Source organism: Bactrocera oleae, chromosome 3 (assembly GCF_042242935.1).
Source record: "Bactrocera oleae isolate idBacOlea1 chromosome 3, idBacOlea1, whole genome shotgun sequence".
Lineage (NCBI taxonomy): Eukaryota > Metazoa > Arthropoda > Insecta > Diptera > Tephritidae > Bactrocera > Bactrocera oleae.
In genome coordinates, this window is record NC_091537.1 from 67,206,291 (window position 1) to 67,226,904 (window position 20,614).

At 36.7% G+C, this 20,614-nt stretch overlaps 1 protein-coding gene across 1 annotated transcript; it reads left to right on the forward strand.

The window, feature by feature from the left end:
- Positions 1 to 7,463: 7,463 nt before the first annotated feature.
- Positions 7,464 to 9,363, forward strand: LOC106614853 (zinc carboxypeptidase A 1). Its single transcript, XM_014230777.3, has one exon. It carries the CDS (start codon positions 7,503 to 7,505, stop codon positions 8,775 to 8,777), a length of 1,275 nt encoding a protein of 424 aa, XP_014086252.1. The 5' UTR covers positions 7,464 to 7,502; the 3' UTR covers positions 8,778 to 9,363.
- The last annotated feature ends 11,251 nt before the right edge of the window (positions 9,364 to 20,614 follow it).

Below are 20,614 nucleotides of genomic sequence, written 5' to 3' on the forward strand. Positions count from 1 at the left end.
ACAAAATAAAAGTATGTAAATTTTTCTTCTTTTTTCGCTTTTTTTTTTGTTTATTGCTTTTAGACCTTTGTGTTGCTATTTCATGTGTAACAGGGGCGATTTCTTGCGATGCTATTGTTATTGTTCATCGTTTGACGTCAATTGAATTATATATATATGTGTATTGTACTATCTCGATACATATATATTTAAAAAAATCTCTTGTGGACACTGAACTGAAAGGTACTGGAAATGAAGTAAAATAAAACACAACAGAAAAATAAACGCATCGATAGTTTATAAATTGCGTAGCTTTGTAAAAGTCGGCGGCCATGAACGCTTAGGCCCAATATGAATGCTACGTATAAAGATTATTACTTATAGGCGTGCAGCTTATTGAGTAGCCAAACTGCAAATATTAAATTGCTTCTAAAATTAAACCATAATACTATATTAAGAAATTTTGAGGTTATCTAGTACTGCCACTAAGTGAAGCCAAGGTCATCTGTAGGTCCCACAATGAAGTGTACCATAAACAACCTTGCGTTTCAGCTATGATAGGTTAAGTTATACTGACTGACACACATAAACCTACTGGTCGCTTGTAATACCAGATGGAATCGAATTAATCAAAACATTGGAGCTGAAGTATTCGTTATACAGGACGACAACGCTTTTTGCGTTCAAGTTTAAAAGGGACTTGATATTTAATTGATTGCTACTTCACCTAGTCCCTTGTACGGCGAAACTTCTACTTGTACATATCTAAGGATAGTTCTAGATAAGGCTGAACAGCATTTTCAGCATGATTTATCGTTACTAATGCCCATTCGGCTCGCATCTCATCCAATAAGTTGTGACAGTGTGAATAAAAGGACCGTAAGAGTAAAAAGCACGCGTATTTTTGGTGCCATTGTACATGATCTTAGCGATGATCATTCTACCTCACCCTGATCCGTCTGTCAGCCCTTTCTGAATTTGCATATGTATTGTATGTATTATATGTCATCAGCTGTTTCGTTGCCCTGGTGGCCTGGAACCCAGTATATGTGAAGCCGCTTTCTGGCAGTCAATACATCTACTGATTTCCTGTTTCTAAGGACATTCTTTATCGTAATACGAGATGTGAGATTATTACCTCAATCGCCGCTTAGCTATATACAATATATGCGTATATTGATCTTATTTATGTTGTTTCCTGCATTGTAAGTAGTCTCGGCAGCTTTCCTAACCTCAAAGACTTTTGTCCGGAAGGTAATGCAGTATTTCGGAAGCTTTAAGAGCCGCCTAAAACTTAGCTCAGCTGAATAAATTTCAACGCGCACCCCATCAGACGTCTTTGCTACCACTAGCAATAACTACATATATAAAGACAATTTTTGGACTATTGGACTACTACAAACAAAGACGTATTTATATTGTAAGCCGATAAGTACTTAATTTCAGCAGCCATTGGCCCCCGCTGTCGCAAGAGAAATTCAATATTCTAAGTTTTTAAGAGAGCGTGAAAAGTCTTAAGCGCAACTTGAATAAAAAGTGCCTAGACGAATTTAAACTACCCGGTTCGAAAAAAAATGTGCGATCGAACCTTAACGGCTTAAACTAGTGGTAAGTATGTATTCGAAAAGGGGTAAATATATTGTAAATGTATTTCCACAATTTCGTTAATTCATTGTTATAGATTATTGCATTAGATACGGTGGTTTGTAATAAGTATAACAAAGTTAAGTATTTTACATAGCATAAAGCATTAACAATTTATTCCAATATAATTATACTCTCGCAACTTGTTGCTACAGAGTATAATAGTTTTGTTCAACTAACGGTTGTTTGTATCACCTAAAACTAATCGAGTTAGATATAGGGTTATGTACATATATATAAATGATCAGGATGAAGAGACGAGTTGAAATCCGGGTGACTGCCTGTCCGTCCGTCCGTGCAAGCTATAACTTGAGTAAAAATTGAGATATCTTCATGAAACTTGGTACACATGTTTCTTTTTACCGTAAGACGGTTGGTATTGCAGATGGTCGTAATCGGACTACTGCCACGCCCACAAAACGCCATTAATCAAAAACAAATAAATTGCCATAACTAAGCTCCGCAATAAGATACAAGACTGTTATTTGGTATAAAGGATCACATTAGGGATGGGCATCTGCAGTTAAAATATTTTTTTTTCAAGTGGGCGTGGTCCCACCCCTTATAAGTTTAATGTGCATATCTCCTACACCGCTAAGGCTATAATAACCAAATTGTGAAAATGGGTGAAATACTAAAAGCGCGATAAACCAAGCACTGAACACTATCTCTGGAATGGTATGAGATGACTTTATAGCAACCGCGTTCAAAATTAGTCAATGGGTGTGGCACCGCCCACTTTTAGGGGAAAACTCATATCCTGGGATCTGCTTAACCGATTTCAACCAAATTCGGTGCATAACGTTCTTTTCATATTTTTATGTTATAGTGCGAAAATGGGCGAAATCGGACTACAACCACGCCTATTTCCTATATAACACCATTTTCAATTCCATCTGATTCTTTCACTTTCCACTATGCATATCAAGGAACAATGATTATATCGGGGTAAAACTTTGCGTGAATAATACGTTTAAAGTATGCCACCTTGTGACCAAAAATTGTCTAAATCGAACCAAAACTGTTCAAGCCCCTAAGTACTAAATATGTGGACCCCAGTGCCTATAGTTGGCCTTCTACCGAAAATATCAGTCAATCCACAAAGAAATCTCAAACGAGTATACCATTTGACTTGGCGAGAGTATAAAATGTTCGCTTACATCCGAACTTAGCCCTTACTTACTTGTTAAATTCATCTTTATTTTTAAGTTTAAGTTTATTTTAACATATATTTTATTTTACTTTCGAAAAGTCGCTTGACGCAACACCGGCCACCTTGACAGGATCATGATGATTCAATATTGATAGGTAGCAGGGCGAGCTTGTCGGGCCGTAGGTTCCGCTTCGGATACAGCCATTTGGTGTGCTACTGAAGGTTTGTAACGTACGTTTTGGATCATTGTCGCCAAAACGAATTAGGTTCTTTGGCACTTGTGCTGGTGGTAGTGCTCGGAGGGAGCACCCTTTAAGTAGGTGTGCTGGAGTCCTGGCTCAACGGTGCGAGGGGTCGTGAATTGAGGATGACCTCCACTTCGGCCAGCAGTGTTCACAGCTCTTGTGAGCAGCACGTTGCCCACTGCGTGCACGACGGGTTGTTTGGCGGACTTCACTGCCGCTTCACATGATTCGCCGAGGTCCGGCGCCCTCGGAGGTATAAAGACGAGTATCGGCGGCGAAGTTGGTTGCGATGTCGCTGTATATCGTCTGGGGCATCCCTCGGTGACCAATGATCTTTTTTAGAGCGAAATAAAGGAATTAGACAATAAGGCAGAAACTAATTCTAAACGTACTGTAGTAATAATGGGTATTTGGCATCGTATGGGAGAGGTGCATTTTATAGGCGACCTCCTACTCGGATTAATTTGAATAAAAGCGACATATCCGAGTACCCATGCAAAAACGGGTTGAGCTTGGGAGAGCTGGAAGTGAGTGTTGATTGGCCATAAAGCGGAACAGTTGGCCGCCAAACCATATTGATTTATTCGATTCGTCCAGGTTGCAACTCCGAGACACTTGATTCGCAGAATTTTGTTTTGTTGGCACATTTGCACTATTTGCGACAAAGGTTTGTAATCTGGATGGATGTGTTTTAACCCAATGAAACACGATTTCAGAGTCTGTCCAAAATGTAATTTACTTGAATCGTCGACTTAACATAGGCGCTACTCGTGTTCATAATTTATCAAAAAGATGTGCTGCGGAGAGCTTGAGACGCGGAAGAGAGTTGGTCTTCAGCGGAGCCACTCTAGACTTTGCAGTAAGCAGCATACATTTGACAGCACTAGCAGATTGGCTTCGTATGTATATGCAGCATCCATACGCTCTTATTAAAGCGTCGGAAAAGCCATGTATTTGGCAGATAGCGCTCGATCTATATTTAAGTACCGAGGAATGCTAATTAATGAGAGCTGCAGTAGGTTGGCTTTGAAATTTTGCGCAATGGAATCGACTCATCCCAATCCAGTTTTTGGATCCAAAGCCCTTGCAATTAGATCCTTGCTTTGATGACTAGTGGGGCTAATAATCCAAGCGGATCGAAAAGGCGAGCAGAGACTGACAATATGTTTTGTTTAGTGGCTCGCAGATCATAAAAATTGGCATTCAAAACAAATCCTCTTTCGGCAACCAATGGATTCCTAGTGTTTAAGTTGAATTTTTGTCATTGAAGCTTAATAACTTCTCAGTGTAATCACTGCCAAAAATTTGGAATGGTTCGAAAACCACGTCGTTACGGTGAATCCGGCCGAGTTAGTGTTTTAATTACCTCACTTCTTTTAAGAGCTAGAGACTCAACATTTTCAGATCTTGTTAATAAGTCATCAACATAAAAGTCTCTTTTAATGGCCAATGTACCGAATGGATAATTAGTTGTATTAGCATCGTGTTGTGAGAAATGGTGCAGGCGTAGTGATGTAAGTGACGGTGTTAAGTCGAAAAATCTGATTTTGCACAATAAGCTGACAATTTCTATCTTCTTCATGCACAATTATTTGGTGGTACATTTAGTAATGTTAAAGCGTACTTGTGTAAGCGAAAACGAAGAAGGGTTGAGTATAACTTATCTTGGATAGTTGGACCTACTATCAAAAGTTCATTTAATGAAATTTTAGAAGAGGTACGACTCGACGCATTAAAGACCACTCGTATTGTTGTGCTCTCGGGCCACAAAACGCACTGATGCGGAATGAAATACTGTGGCTTACTCAGGATCTTATTATTTTTGTTGGGCTCATGTGACCCAGTGCTTCATACTCATTCATGAAGTACAGATACATTTTACGAAGTTCTGAATCTTTTAATGTTCTCCCCTCCAGGGTCTGAAACCGTCTAACTGCAGTTTTATAGGAGTGACCGAGTAACTTACAATTTTAAAGGACATTCTTGAAGCCTTCCTGAAGGTAATACTTGAATTGTACAATTATAAACATAAAAATGTTTAACACTATTTTTGTTCTGGTGTGAATTTGTTGCCATTTGTTTCTGAAGGAAGTTCCTCCAAAACATAAAATTTTTGAACTACTGAATTTATTGACGTTAAGTTTTCTTCAGCTTGGCAAAATGTGCTATTTACTTCGGGAAAAGGATTTACACAGCTGACATATTTGCCAGACATTTGGCTAGCAGATCGAAAAAAGGTTTCTGATCCCAATAACATATCAATCTTTTAGGATTTTTGAAATTCTGGATCCGCCAATTTAATATTGTGCGGAATATACCAGCCATTAACATTGATGATATGGTCTGAATGATTTGCCGAAATACATCGCATAATCCATAATTCCGCCGAAAACTCGAAATTATTTACCCGGGACTTAACAAAGGCGCTTCATTTTGCCCCGACTTTCGTATTGGAATTTACAATTCCTATAATATTTAACGTCCTGTTTTGATGTCGAATCCGCAATTTTTGGGCCAAATCCTCCGTCATAAAGTTGACTTGTTATCCTGAATCCAACAAGGCTCTAGCGGGTAGATATTCTCTACAGCTGGTCCTCACAAAAATAACTGCTGTTGCCAACATTACCCGATCTGATAAACTTGTTGTATACATGGCATGTGAAGTTGTTGTTGGTTGCGAAAGAGGTACAGCAGCAAAATGTTCTCGATCCGTTCTGCACTTGGAGACCGTATGTCCCTTACGCAAACAATTTATGAATAATCTCTGTTGCACTGCACAGAGAGAGTTTCGAAAGTGGGGCAGGCAGTTAATTAATGGTCCTTTGTTTTACACTGCTGACACGTCGGCTGCTTTATATTTGCAGCAACTAGAGCTGACTTTGTCAACAGAGCGTGTTTTCGATTTATAAAAATTTAAAAAGATCAATACCAGTTCTTATGCTTATAAGGAAAATCCTGCAGTAAAATAAAGAAGCTTGCTACAAGCATCCAGCTCTTTTCTTTGAATGGTAACCATCAAAAAACGGTTTATCGAGTTTGATCTCGTATTGGCAGACCATAATTGAAGGTATCTCTGATATTTGAGGCAATAGACATCTCAAAAAACAGCGTGGGTCATACTCTAAACGAAATATTGGAAATAAGAAAATTGTCGACTGGATCGGTGCCGCGGAGGGAGCAAAACGACAAGCGAAATTGTGTTCACATCAGTGCTGGACGGTGTCTCAGGGCAATCTGTAGGAATTATTGCGTCGTTTCGTAGCCGTGAACGATACATGGATCCACTGGCACCTGACACCAAGTAACAGTATAAATAGTGAACTTCATCTGGCGAGCCTACTCCAAAGATGGCGAAGACTGTACTATCGGTCGGATGAGTCATCCGCTTTTTTGGAACTCCAAACTGTAATCTATATCAACAACTTAGACAAGGGCAAATCAGTCACAGAGCTCTACTATGCCTATATTGGACCCATTTGGTGAAGAAAAAAAAATTCCATGGACAAATTTGTCCAATTAGGCTACGAACTACTCCCCCATCCAACGTATTCTACAGAGTTATCTTCGTGCGAGCGCTTTCTGTTTCTAAATTTCGAAAAGTCACCCGCCACGTAAAAACTTAGGTCGAAAGTGGAGGTAATTTGATTCTTGGAGGCTTATATTCCAGACCTCCAATTAATGTATTAAAGATAATGCGGGTTAAAGATTTTGAAGCTTTGCGCTGTAGGAGCAATACAACAGCTTCTTGAAGAATATCTGGCTCCTACGAGGCTGTGGTTAAGTATTTTGGATTCAGAGTTCTGATAAAGAATCAATCTAATCAAATTTGATATTGTCGACTCGACGAAAACTGTTCGCTTCGATTACTCGATATAAAAATTTTACCTCCTAAACAGGGTTTCCCTCGGACTTTAGTCTATAACAGTAATCAATCTTTAAAGTAGCTCGTTGATAACAACTGCATATACACATAAATTTTTTAAAACTGATAAATTTAAGTATCTGACTGATTACATGTTTCACGGATATGTTGTATTTTGCAGTAGTAAATTTATACGATATGTCAACGATATTGATATATAAGTTTTATTATAAAATCGATAAGAAACTGATTTTGTATGATTTCTTCAAAGTCGAAAGGGTCCATAAAAACTGATAGCGAAGTATACATGGTTAAAGGTTCCAATTAAACCATGAATTCTCGGTCAAAATTTACAATTTGGACTTAAAGATTGATAATTTTCCACATATATAAAATGTACGTGATTACACGTTATGAGAATAATATCCGTTAGACGGTTTTATCAAGCGACGCACCATTGAAATCGTAGCGGTTTTTCCACGGTTATAATTCATTGTCCTAAAGAGTATACCATAGAGTAGTAAATAGTCGGTAATACCACTAATACCACTTCAAAATTCTACTATAAATACGACCCCGAAGAACTAGCAAAAGCTATTCGCTTACGCGATCTTACGAAATGTCATTGAAATTTAGTCTAATCTTGGCACTCTGCCTGGCAGTAGTGGCCATAAGCAACGCTGAACGTGCGCGTTATGATAACTATCGTGTGTACCGTGTGACCGCATCCGATGCCAAGGAGTTGGCTATCCTGAAAACGATGGAAGACACAAGTGACGCGCTGATCTTCATAGAGGGGGTACACTCAGTGAATCGTGATATTGAAGTAGTTGTAGCGCCACATAAAATACCCGACTTCCTGAAAGCTATGGGGGACAATGAGATTGATTATGTGCTATTGGAAAATAACTTGCAAGCGCAATTAGATGATGAAGATAAAGAACAAATTAAGGGACGTGCCGGCGGTTATGATTGGACTGCGTACCAAACACTAGATGATACCTACAATTGGTTGATTTCATTGACTCGATTATATCCAGGCGTTGTAACACTAATTGAAGGTGGCAAGACCTATGAAAAGCGTTCTATTTTGGGTATAAAGATCTCTTACAATAACGGTAATGCGCAGAAGCCAGGTATATTTATTGAGGCTGGTATTCATGCACGTGAATGGATTGCACCAGCAACGACTACATATATCATCAATCAATTGTTGACATCTGAAGATGCAGCTCTACAAGATTTGGCAAAGAATTACGATTGGTACTTCTTTCCACATGCTAATCCTGACGGTTATGTCTACACACATACCACCAATCGTATGTGGCGTAAGACACGTCAACCACATGGTATTTGCTATGGCGCCGATCCCAACCGTAATTGGGATTCCTACTGGGGTACTGTCGGTATCAGCAATAATCCTTGCTCTGAGACGTACGCCGGTCCAAAAGCATTCTCTGAAATTGAAACTAAATCATTGTCCAACTATATTAAATCATTGGAGGGCAAAATTCAATTGTACATCTCATACCATTCCTACTCACAATATGTGTTGTATCCTTATGGTCACACTAATCAACTACCTGACAATGTCGCTGATTTCCAAAGTGTCTTCAATGTTACTGTGGATGCTATAAAGCAGCGTTACGGTACCCGATATACCGGTGGTAATGTTTACGATGCTATTTACCCTGCTTCGGGTTCTAGTACGGATTGGGCTTATGCCAATGTCGGCACTCGCATGTCATTCTGCCTTGAGTTGCGTCCGGGTCCAAATGCATTTGTAACAGGCTTCAGGCTGCCAGCTAATCAAATTCTTCCCACCGCCGAAGAAACTTTGGATGCCCTTGTCGCTATGGTTAACAAGGTTAAGGATTTGGGTTATTTTAAGTGATTTAACGAACACAACTAAGTGCTTAATAAATAAGAAATTACAAAAAAAAGTGTATAATACTTTGATCCTAAGTCCTGACAAAACAATCTGAAGGTTGATTTCAATCGCCATACACATCTTTGCACCCAATCTACCAAATAATCACTTCAGCTATTTGACTATGGGTATTTTAAGGAATAATTTTTCAGAAGTTTCTTGTAGGAATGTTGAGGGACAAAAAAAAGTACAATATTTTGTATATTTTACATCGACTTTGTCATATTTTTCGGTATCGCTACATTTTTGGTGAGCGCCATTCGGCAGGTTCCAAAGTACTTTTAAAGCCGAGAGAGAAAATATTTGTATTTTTGTCTTCCCAATGCTAACATCGTGTTTTCTTAATTTTTTCGAAAATATGGTCATCAACAAATTTTTTGCAAGAAACAAATTTTTTACATTTCCTCACTCAAAGCATTATATTATATATCTAAAACACAATTTTTCGATTAAGTTGCTTCAGTGATTGTATATCGCGTTCAATATGAAAGCGTTCGGATTATATGATGTTAGAAAGATAAGATTTCGTAATAAAAAAACTTTTCAGAGAGTTTTGTGATTGATTCTCTCAGTATTCTTTGATCAAGTGTTAAAGATGGAAAAAACAAGGAAGAGCCAAGTTCGGGTGTGACCGAATATTTTATACTCTTGCAACTTGCACGGATGAAAGACGCAGACTTAGTCCCAGGCGTTGGCAAAACTTTATATTACCAATAAGAGGGGTAAGGGAAGTTTAATTCGGGTCTACCCATATTTGACATAGGGAATAGTATAATCAGGAAGAACTTTTTCGGAATAGGAATTTTTACTCAGGTTATTACTTGTACGGACCGACGGTCAGACAGTCACTCAGATTTCAACTCGTCTCATATCTTTATATATAGGTACCTATATAAAACTCAATATCTATCCCAAATTTTAGGTGACACAAACAACCGTTAGGCGCACAAAACTATTATACTTTGTAGTAACACGTTTCAAGAGTATAAAACGAAGCTCTATCGACACGAGTTAACGCAAACAAACATCATGGTTCGAACTTCCTTGTGCAAATCGCTGTTAGATCGTAACAAAATTAATCCATTTCTAAGAACCAACCCGGCGCAAACTTAGCTATTTGTTTGGTGGGATTGGCAGGAATCATCTTGTAATGAGCTGCTTCACCACGGGCAAACACTTAATTGGATCTGTACTCGCAACAATTGGACCGCGATGGAGCGGCCAGCTTTGGTCAATTAGAAAAGAATTGTTTCTATCACGATAACACCACGCCAAACACATCGATAGTTATTAGCCAGTAACTCCGGATTGGGAAGGTTTCTAAAAGAGTGGCACTATGACATTACCTTCTAAATGGCAATAAGATATCGAATAAAACGGTGTATATTTTAACTAAATTGAATTATTGCAATTATGTTAGTTTACACTTTCTAAATACTATGGAAAATCCATGGTTCCGAATTTCGAGATGTGATTCCTTCATTATTTAAATATAACATTGGAGATAAATCTTCTTTGCATTATCTGAATTATCTGTGACAATTATCTGTATCACGATCTTGAAGGCGATCGATAACAGCAAATATGCACTCGGAATCTCTTACTTGTTTAAGAATTCGCAAAGAATTGAAGGTCGCCTTATAACTCAAAGAATAGTGAGCAGTAAGTGAGTTCAAGGGGTTGGAGTGACAATAAATATTAACTTTCCGAGTTAGTTTACGAAATATATCCTCCTCGACTGTTATTTGAATAAGATTTTGGTAAGTATTCCGATAATTGTCAACTATTCCCTTTGGAAAACCTTTGGCATTCATAGCTCCGGTATCTTCACTGTTACGAGTGCTAAAAAAAAAAAATAATATACCAAAATTTTTTTAATTCTCCACACCGGTCAGTCTAAATCAAGTTATATTTGCTATCGCTGTTGTCTTTGATTTGGTACGAAAGAAAATATATTTTTAGCACTGCTTATGCATACGCATACAAGGTAGTGTTACGAGTATATCCTTAATGAGTTCTTATTTATTAGTCAATCCACATCAACTGCGTCATAAAACTCGCTTAGAATTAATTTAGTAGGTTTTTAATGGCAGTTAAATCATATGTTTATAAAAAAACTTGTCAAAAAGTCATCTAGTCCAAGCAAGTTAAAATAAAAATGAAATAACATATTGTGAACCAAAAATAAAAAAGATGTGTTAATAAGGGTAGCAGGGCGGTATTAAGTGAGCGAAAAAAGAGTGTTCACTAAACTAAAAAACACAAGTAAACTAAACATACTCGGCTACTTTTCCTAGTTCGTTGCGCAGGGTTAAAAAACGAATGACTTCAAATATAGTCTATATCATAAACAAAGAAAATATATCGGACGATTGCATGATCCTGCAGTGCTTTTAATATCGTTAAAGACATTTTTCCTTAGTTGAGCATTCTTTTGCTAGTTGCTGGCATGTCATTTAATCTATTAGCTGTTCGCAATTTCTCTGCTCGCTATCTTTACCCTCAGCTTTCTGTAAGTATCATGCAAAACCAACTCAGAAGTTATCGAGGTGAACTAATACAAAACGCATATGTGCCACATTAAAGCGGTATAGTCGCTAGTTTGAAGGCTACCAAGTTTTTTGTAGGCACCACCTTTAGACTAGTATTACCATAGTAATTGTTAAAATGACAAATTACTTTCAATAACGAAAATATTAACATCATTTAATTAATTTTTCAAACTTAAGACTTTAAATAAATTATAGTTGTCTATAGAAAACGTAAGGGTCAAAACTAAAAGGTTACTAAACTGGTTTCTTTTGTCACAAAAAGATACATTTTTCCCACAAAGAAAGAAGCCCAACACAATTGAAAGTGCGTCAAAGGACGTGTTAACGCCGAGTTGCAACGTAGTCGCTGCCAGTTTGTTTGCACAACTCGTATAGTTTGTTCGACTCACTACTCTCCAATGGTTTGCAATTCGAAAACAGCTATATTTAGGTAAATCTAATTTAATATTCATCTGAAATGGTTTCGGCCGTGGTTTATCTGACACACCCAATTCGGTCTGTTGGCTAACATATTGTATTTAAACTCCAGATAATATTCCGTATTTTATGAGTAATTTTAACAACTATAGCTTTCTGTTGGTAATGTCGCCGAGTTTTTGGTACGCCTCAAAATAAGTTCATGCTTAAGAGATTTTGGAATTATGGTGAGGTTCCCATTGATATAAATACCTTATGTTATAAGTACGAAAAAAACAACAATTCATTACATAATCTCATTTAAATTAGTACACCCCTAATCCATCCTTCAATACTGTAGCAAAATTTGTATCTTTATGTATATAGGTCATTATTTTAAATTTGATAGAAGCAACTAGTTTGTAATTTAGTTTATTTCTTAAGTGCCGGTTATTTCTATTACTCAACTTTTTGTTTTAGACATTTAATTACTTTATCTTGAAATTAATGATATTCGGTCGTTCGTTTCATTTAGCTAATTTTATGGTTTGCGAAAGTATTAAATTAATTTCAGAGCTGCCAGTTTAAAAATTAATGACCAAAACTAAAATAAAACAAAAACAAACCGTCGTCTCTGTGTTTATCATGGAAATATGTTGTTAGCTGTTCAAAAGTCTCTAGAAACTGAATAGACACTTTTCTCTCCACAGTCGTATCTCCAACCTACATATTTATTTTACGAACTTTTCGACCGGACTTCAATCCAAATCCTTACAAGAACGAACTGACAAGAATTATTTATATTAACAGCCTTTGTGCTCTTCTTAAATTCCTAAACGTTTTGGATAAATGGATAATCTAAACATTTTTAACAGTTTTAGGTAGGCTTGTTTGGATAGTATCAGTGCCGATTTTAAATTCCCCAATTAATTTGAATGTTTGTTGCTTTGTTATGAAACCTAGATATTTGTTTTTGAAGAGAAAGTTTATTTGATAATTGTTGGTGTCTACGAGTCTTAAACTACTGTTTCCCAATTACCTTTAAAGCAATACTTAAAATGTGGTCCCTTTTGTATTATAACCTATATTTAATTTCAGTATCGGTTCTTTCGCGAATTCATCAACAGAATTTTAAGCTTTTGATATGTTTGTATGGCTTGCAATTCGACTTTAGGATCATAAAATTTTTGTGATTGCTTAACTCAGTATTGTTTGAACACGCGTCAAAGATGGACTCCAAATGAGATGTCAAAGGGAAAATACGATATTTTTTAGTTTTTCTTCGATAAAACCCACGCCAGGCGACTGAAATTGTGAATAGTGTTTATGGTATTGATACTGTAACCGCCAATCGCGCAATTCTTGTTTCGTCGATTCCGTTGCAGTAATTTTGATGTCAAAGACCCACCACACTTTGTAAAATCAATTGTTTAATATCGATAAATTATTGAAAATTGTCGAGTTCGACCGTCATTTGCCGAACCCATCGGCGATTGCCCAGAAAGTAAAAAATTGTAAACAACTCGTTTGGAACCACTTAAATAAGACTGGATAAAAAATTAGCTCGATGTGGGAATGCCTCATGAGTTAACATAAAAAAAACCTCATCGAATTTCCAGCTAAAATTGCTCCCCAATCACAACTCACTGGTGATGAAAAGTGGGTCACTACGATAATGCGACCAAGCCAAAATTTACTGTTAGAAAGGTTTTGTTATGTGTTTGTTCAATTGGAACATTTGAAGGAAGCAATCGCCGAGAATAGTCGAGCTTTGGTCAATAGGAGAGGAATAGAGTTCCATCAGGGTAGCTAGGTAGGTAAAGTGGCTGTCTTTCGACCCACTTAGGCCTTTATGAGGCCCATTGTGATACCACCGGAACTGTGGTCCCCTCACTCTATTGGCTCCTCTCTGAACCACCCTGTACTTCTGATGAACTTCATCAGTGAGACAAGTTTTATCCGTTCAACTTCCGAGACGTCGTCAAGAAACCAACGACCGATGGCTGCGATTCTTTTCCTATATAGTGCTGCGCAGTCGCATAGAAGATGTTTAATGGTCTCTTCCTCTTCTAGTTCCTGACAGCTTCTACAGTAGTCGTTATATATTAGACAGTGGCCTGTTAGTACTCCTACTAGAGTTCTTATATCTTTCCGCTTGAATTTTAACAGTCGGCATATGCGGCTCATATTCCATTCATGCCACGTTTGCCAGCTAGTTAAGCAAGTCAGGGATGATTCCACTGACACTCGGCTATGTTAATGACATGTTTGTGGATTCAATATCTACAAGTAGCCAGAGGCATATATGTGGTATCTTGGTTTATTTAATACACGTCTGGGCGACGTGATATCCAAAATCCAACTGACATGCTTAGCTTAGGATTTAATATCTTATATGCGTATTTAGGTAACGGTGATCAGTATCAGGTAATGATGCTCTCAATATGTAATGCATTATTATGATAGCTTAATTGATGTATGTAAGAGAGATAGCATTAGTGTAACTCTTAGGACAACAATGTAAAGTAGAATGTAGGATAACTTAACCCTTAGTTGTACTAATATAAATTAACTTAATTTTAGCCTGTGAATGCATGAATTAAATAAATTTAAAGATATGTTTAATGTGGGTGTCGCCACATATATATGTCCTCCTTACCAGGATCTAGTTGTAGGGTGGTGCCTGTTCTGGCTAGTTCATCTGCTACACAGTTTCCGGGGATGTCATATCAAATAGGATGTCAGACTCGATAGAAGATCATGGCATTCTTTCAATGTCTTCGACGAAATCCTATGAGACATCAGAGATTTCAAAGCCGCCTGGCTGTCTGTATATATAAATATATTCCTTGTTGTGAGCACACTCCTTTTCAGTACAAGAAGGCTTTTTTTAATTGCGGTGACCTCCGCTTGGAAGACACTGCAGTGTTCTGGTAACCGGTAGGCGATTTTGGTAACTAGTTTAGCTGAGAAGACACCGCCGCCTACTCGGTTATCCAGTTTGGAACCATCCATATAGAAGCTTCTCCCTGCTTCCTTGTCCCCTACGCCCCTTTCCCACTCCTCTCTGGAGAGGAAGGCAATCTTGAGGACCGGATTTCAGCTCTGTAGGATTGCGAAAATCCGTGGTTATGGGAAGAAACAGGAGCTTCCTAAGTATTATATTACTATGTTACTAGCGACTAGTAGGGAGGAATCCCTCTGTCTCAGAGCTGACTTCGCTGCCATTTGCTTGCAAAACAGATCGGTTGGCAGTGAGTGTAAAATTACGTTGAGTGCCTGGCTTGGCGTAGTTCTGAGAGCTCCACTGATGCAAATACTGGCTGCTCTTTGTATACTTTCCATGCTTCTAATCGCATATTTAATGGGCCACTATACTAATATTCCGTAAGTCATCCGATCCTTACAATTGCTGTGTGGCCACATCTGGGCCCCACCATTCTTTTACACGTGTAAAGCGCTGTAGCTGCTTTTTTTACCCTCGCTTCCAAGTTTTGTTTCCAAAAAAAGCTTCTTGTCCAAAATTATTCCCAAGTAGCTTGCTTTATCTCCGAACGTTAGCCTGGTGCCATTTAAAGGTGGCGGCGTGATTTCTGGAGTATTGTGTTTCTTAGTGAACAATACTAGTTCTGTCTTGCTAGCATTTAAATTCAGTCCACATGATACGGCGCATCGATTAATATTGTCTGCATAAAGCTAGCGAGGGAACTTGCCTTTAACCGAAACTGCCACATCATCAGCGTAGGCCACAATATGTACCCCCCTCTTTTCTAGATTCACAAGCAATTTATTCATTGTCAGGATCCAGAGAAGTGGGGATTACACCATCTTCCATCTTTTAAAATAGCCAAGTTGTGAAGAATCTCACTGAATTCGAAATGTTTCTGCTTTAAATATCTTCATTGCTTTGGCCTAAATACTGAAGCGACTACAATTTAAGGGTTCTACATACCCTTTGTCGATACAATCTATTATGTATATTTTTGTATTTCTTTGTAAATTAGCAAGTGATTTGCTGGCTCTACATTTACTATTATTCTTGTAAAATTAGTTAAATTGCCTTGCGTTACAATGCTACAGTTAAACTGTCAACGGAACGCACGCCACAAATAATTTAACAAAAGTGCTTTGCATTTATTAGTTCATTATTCTTATTGTCGACCATTTGTTGCATTGCTCGGTTATTGCAATTGCTTTGTTATTTGTCTGTATATATGATTACTAAATTATTTATTTATTATACTTTTACCATGCAATCGAGCTCACCAGTTTTATACTATTTCTGAACTTGTTTGAATCTCACGGCTAACAAAAGACCATGATTAGAAAGATACTAGACACAAACTAATCCTATATGGACAAAGAATGCATACGTTTCTGTAAAAAGTCTCAAATTTAACTGCAGTCGGCATAGTCAGATTTGTCTATAATCTTAAAATATTAGTGCTATTTTCGTAAAATATTCCTCATTTGTATGCTTTGTTGTGAAAATATTGAAAATTTGCCACCTACATAACGGTATTTTTTCAAAATTCTGAACAGTGCGATAATTTTATAACAAATAATTCAAGAAATGTTCAATTTAACTAGAATACATACGCGACCGATTTGTACCAAATTGTCCATAAGTAACGCTTTAGTTATGGAAAAAGGAAATAAAAATAGTCGAAATCGGTTAATGATTTCGTTTTAAAACAAATATATTATCTTATGTTCCGTTGCGATCGATACTTTCTATTTTTTTTATACCCTCGCAACTTGTTGCTACAGAGTATAATAGTTTTGTTCACCTAACGGTTGTTTGTATCACCTAAAACTAATCGAGTTAGATATAGGGTTATGTATATATAAATGATCAGGATGAAGAGACGAGTTGAAATCCGGGTGACTGACTGTCCGTCCGTCCATCCGTCCGTCCGTGCAAGCTGTAACTTGAGTAAAAATTTAGATATCTTTATGAAACTTGTTACACATTTTTCTTGGTACCGTAAGATGGTTGGTATTGCAGATGGGCGTAATGGGACCACTGCTCCGCCCTCAAAAGGCCATTAATCAAAAACAAATAAATTGCTATAACTAAGCTTCACAATAAGATACAATAATGTGCATATCTCCTAAACCGCAAAAGCTGAGAAAAAATCTTTATAGCACTTCTATCGACAGTGTGAGGATGAGTGAAATCGGGTGATAATCCCGCCCACTCCCCATACAACGGTACTGTTAAAAACTACTAAAAGCGCGATAAACCAAGCTAAACACGCCAGAGACATTAAATTTTATCTCTGGGATGGTATGAGATGACTTTATAGAAATCGCGTTCAAAATTAGACATATCTTGAGATCTGCTCAACCGATTTCAACCAAATTCGGTACATAACATTCTTCTCATATTTCTATATTATAGTGCGAAAATAGGCGAAATCGGACTACAACCACGCCTATTTCCCATATAACACCATTTTCAATTCCATCTGATTCTTTCACTTTCGACTATGCATATCAAGCAACAATGATTGTGTCGGGGTAAAACTTTGCGTGAATAATACGTTTAAGGTATGCCTCCTTGTGACCAAAAACTGTCTAAATCGAACCAAAACTGTTCAAGCCCCTAGATACTGAATATGTGGACCCCAGTGCCTATAGTTAACATTTTCCCGAAAATATGGGTCAACATAGAACAAGGCGGCAACATCAACAAAGAATTCTAAAACGAGTATACCATTTGATTTTTCGAGAGTATTAAATGTTCGGTTACATCCGAACTTAGCCCTTCCTTACTTGTTAATTAAGGATGACCCAAAGCTGAAGATTTCACTCGGTTTGGGTACAGAAACACACTATGCTTAGCAACTATTATCCCTTATTTTATTTAGATATCTCACACATTGACCAATATATTCGGTATAAAGGCAACTAGATTATATATGTATATAGGGCCAGGATAATATTATATATGGATTGATTTCCCCAAATTTTGGCACCCAAATTACATTATGTCCATAGTAAAGCTTTCACTTATTTTTCAAAGACTTTTTATCCATATTCTAAGCGGTATCTATATATTTATATAAAAACGTGTTACTTTTACTCCAGAGTAAACTGCTAAGCTAAATGAATCGATTTTAGTAAAGTTTAGCAGACTGTCTTCAATTAGATCCAACAAAAAAAGTTAGCTGGTTTGTATTTCAATTATGTTAAAAGTCAAAACAATTCATAAATAAAAAATATATTTCTAAACACAAGCATGTGTTCAAAATTGAAAAATTAATAATTATTATAGTTTTAAGTAAAATACCAAATAGCAAATCCAATATTTCTTCCATTATATATATAATACTTATATATAATGTTATATTTAGTATCATTTCAATAGATTTGCTATATTGAAATAATTCGGTTAAAAATTTATATATAAATATGTAAATATGTATATATACATAAATATATTTAAATGCAATAATTTACTTCGTTCAGAGGAATTTAATATCCAAACAATATTGTTTTGCCTCACTAAATTTTAACCAGTATTTATTGTTATTTTGTTTTGGTGACATATTGTCGTGTTTACTAATTGACAATTTCTGTATAATACTATACGGTTATTTAAATCTCACTTATGGCTGTTTATTATGACGTTTCGCTGGCTCACAAATTCCTGCAGCTTGTTGTTGTAAACACTTTTGATTGCATTTTTATTGAAGTGTTTTGATTTTTTCGTTTTTGAGTTAGCGCTTCTCTCTCACGCGACATTAATTGAGCGCAAAAAAAGTATTTGTTATTGTTGTTATTGCATAGAATTGAAATGGTATTCGAAAAATTTTGTGCAAAAACCGTAAAAAAGATATTGATTATAATAAAAGTCGTAAATAAAGAAAATAAGCTTGATTTTCATTTATTATTATTATACCATACTCATGTTGCTACAGAGTGTTATAGATTTGTTTTTAGTGTATGTTTAAAAAGTGAAAATAATATTTAGTATACTATTACATCAAAATCGATCAATTTTTGAAGCGGATTGATACTAGTAATAAAAGTGAGTCACTTACGACAAGCGAAAATGGTCGTGGTTGTCAAGATCTGTGTTTGGTGGATTTGACAGTATGAGCTGCTCCTCTCTGTCCACGCTCTTGATTCGGATCTATACGATCAACAATCGGACCGTCTGAAGAAAGCAATCACCTACAAACGGTATTGATTTTGGATACTGGGAGAGGAATTGTGTTCCATCACGACAACGCCAGGCCCCATACAAAAAATAATGATTCACCAGAATCTTCGGAAGCTTGGTTGGGAGGTTCTCATGCATTGTATTTTAAATCTGACATCAAGTAATTAGTACCTATTAATTTTGCAGGTGAAAAATTCGACTCAAGAAAAGCTTGTGAAAATCGGTTGTCCCCTTTTTTTCCTAATAAAGATGGCAAGTTCTATGAGAGTGGCATTATGAAAATACCTTCAATGTCAATAAGTTATCGAACAAAACGGTAAATTTTTACTTTTAATCGGATCATTCTAACGATGCGAAATAAAACCTTGAAATTAATACAAAAATCATGGACTTCTTTTTACTAGACCTTATATTATATTTACAAATATGAAAATCCCAAAGACGGTTGTTTGTATCCCCTAAAACTAATCGAGTTAGATATAGGGTTATGTACATATATATAAATAATCAGGATGAAGAGACGAGTTGCTATCCGGGTGACTGTGTGTCCGTCCGTCCGTCTGTCCGTCCGTGCAAGGTGTAACTTGAGTAAAAATTTAGATATCTTTATGAAACTTGGTACACATATTTCTTGGTACCGTAAGACGGTTGATATCGCAGACGGGCGTAATCGGACTACTGCCACGCCCACAAAAGGCTATTAATCGAAAACAAATAAATTGTATTAACTAAGCTCCACAATAAGATACAATACTGTGATTTGGTACACAGGATCACATAAGGGAATGGCATTTGCAGTTTAAATTTTTTTTAAGTGGGCGTGGTCCCGCCCCCTAATAGGTTTAATATGCATATCTCCTAAACCACTAAAGCTATATTAACTCATTAAATTTTATCTCTGGGATGGCATGAGATGACTTTATAGGAACCGACTTCAAAGTTAGACAGTGGGTGTGGCACCGCCTATTTTCAGGTGAAAACCCATTTTTTGGAATCTGCTTAACCGATTTCGACAAAATTTGATACATAACATTCTTCTCATATTTCTATATTATAGTACGAAAATGGGCGAAATCAAATTACAACCACGCCTATTTCCCATATAACACCACTTTAAATTCCATCTGATTTTTTTACTTTCCAGTATGCATATTAAGCAACAATGATTATATCGGCGAAAACTTTGCGTAAATAATACGTTTAAAGTGTTCCACTTTGTGACCAAACTCGTCTAAATCGAACCAAACTGTTCAAGCCCCTAGATACTGAATATGTGGACCCCAGTGCCTATAGTTGACTTTTTACCGAAAATATCGATCAACATAGAACAAGGCGGCAAGATCCACAAAGAAATCTAAAACGAGTATACCATTTGATTTTCAACTATAGGCACGCAACTTTTCAAAACTGTACCTCCAAATTTATTACTGGGATCAACTTTTAAGAATTCTCTTAGAATTTAGGATACTATTCTAGAGATTTTATAGAATTAAATAAGGCAATACAATTTTTTGTTTTTTGTTTTTTGAAGCCCTAAACCCATGTAACCCCTTATTCAGTGGCTTCAGCGAATTTTGGCTGTTTTGGTTTTGGATTGTTGGATAGTTTCAATGTCATATTGATTGATTGTCACCAGTAATTATACTTACCGCCGTTTGTGCAAAAGATTCTGGTCTTTTGAT

What these genes read in the sequence shown, in the direction of transcription:
- LOC106614853 (XM_014230777.3), top strand. Translation starts at nt 7,503, where the DNA reads ATGTCATTGAAATTTAGTCTAATCTTGGCACTCTGCCTGGCAGTAGTG.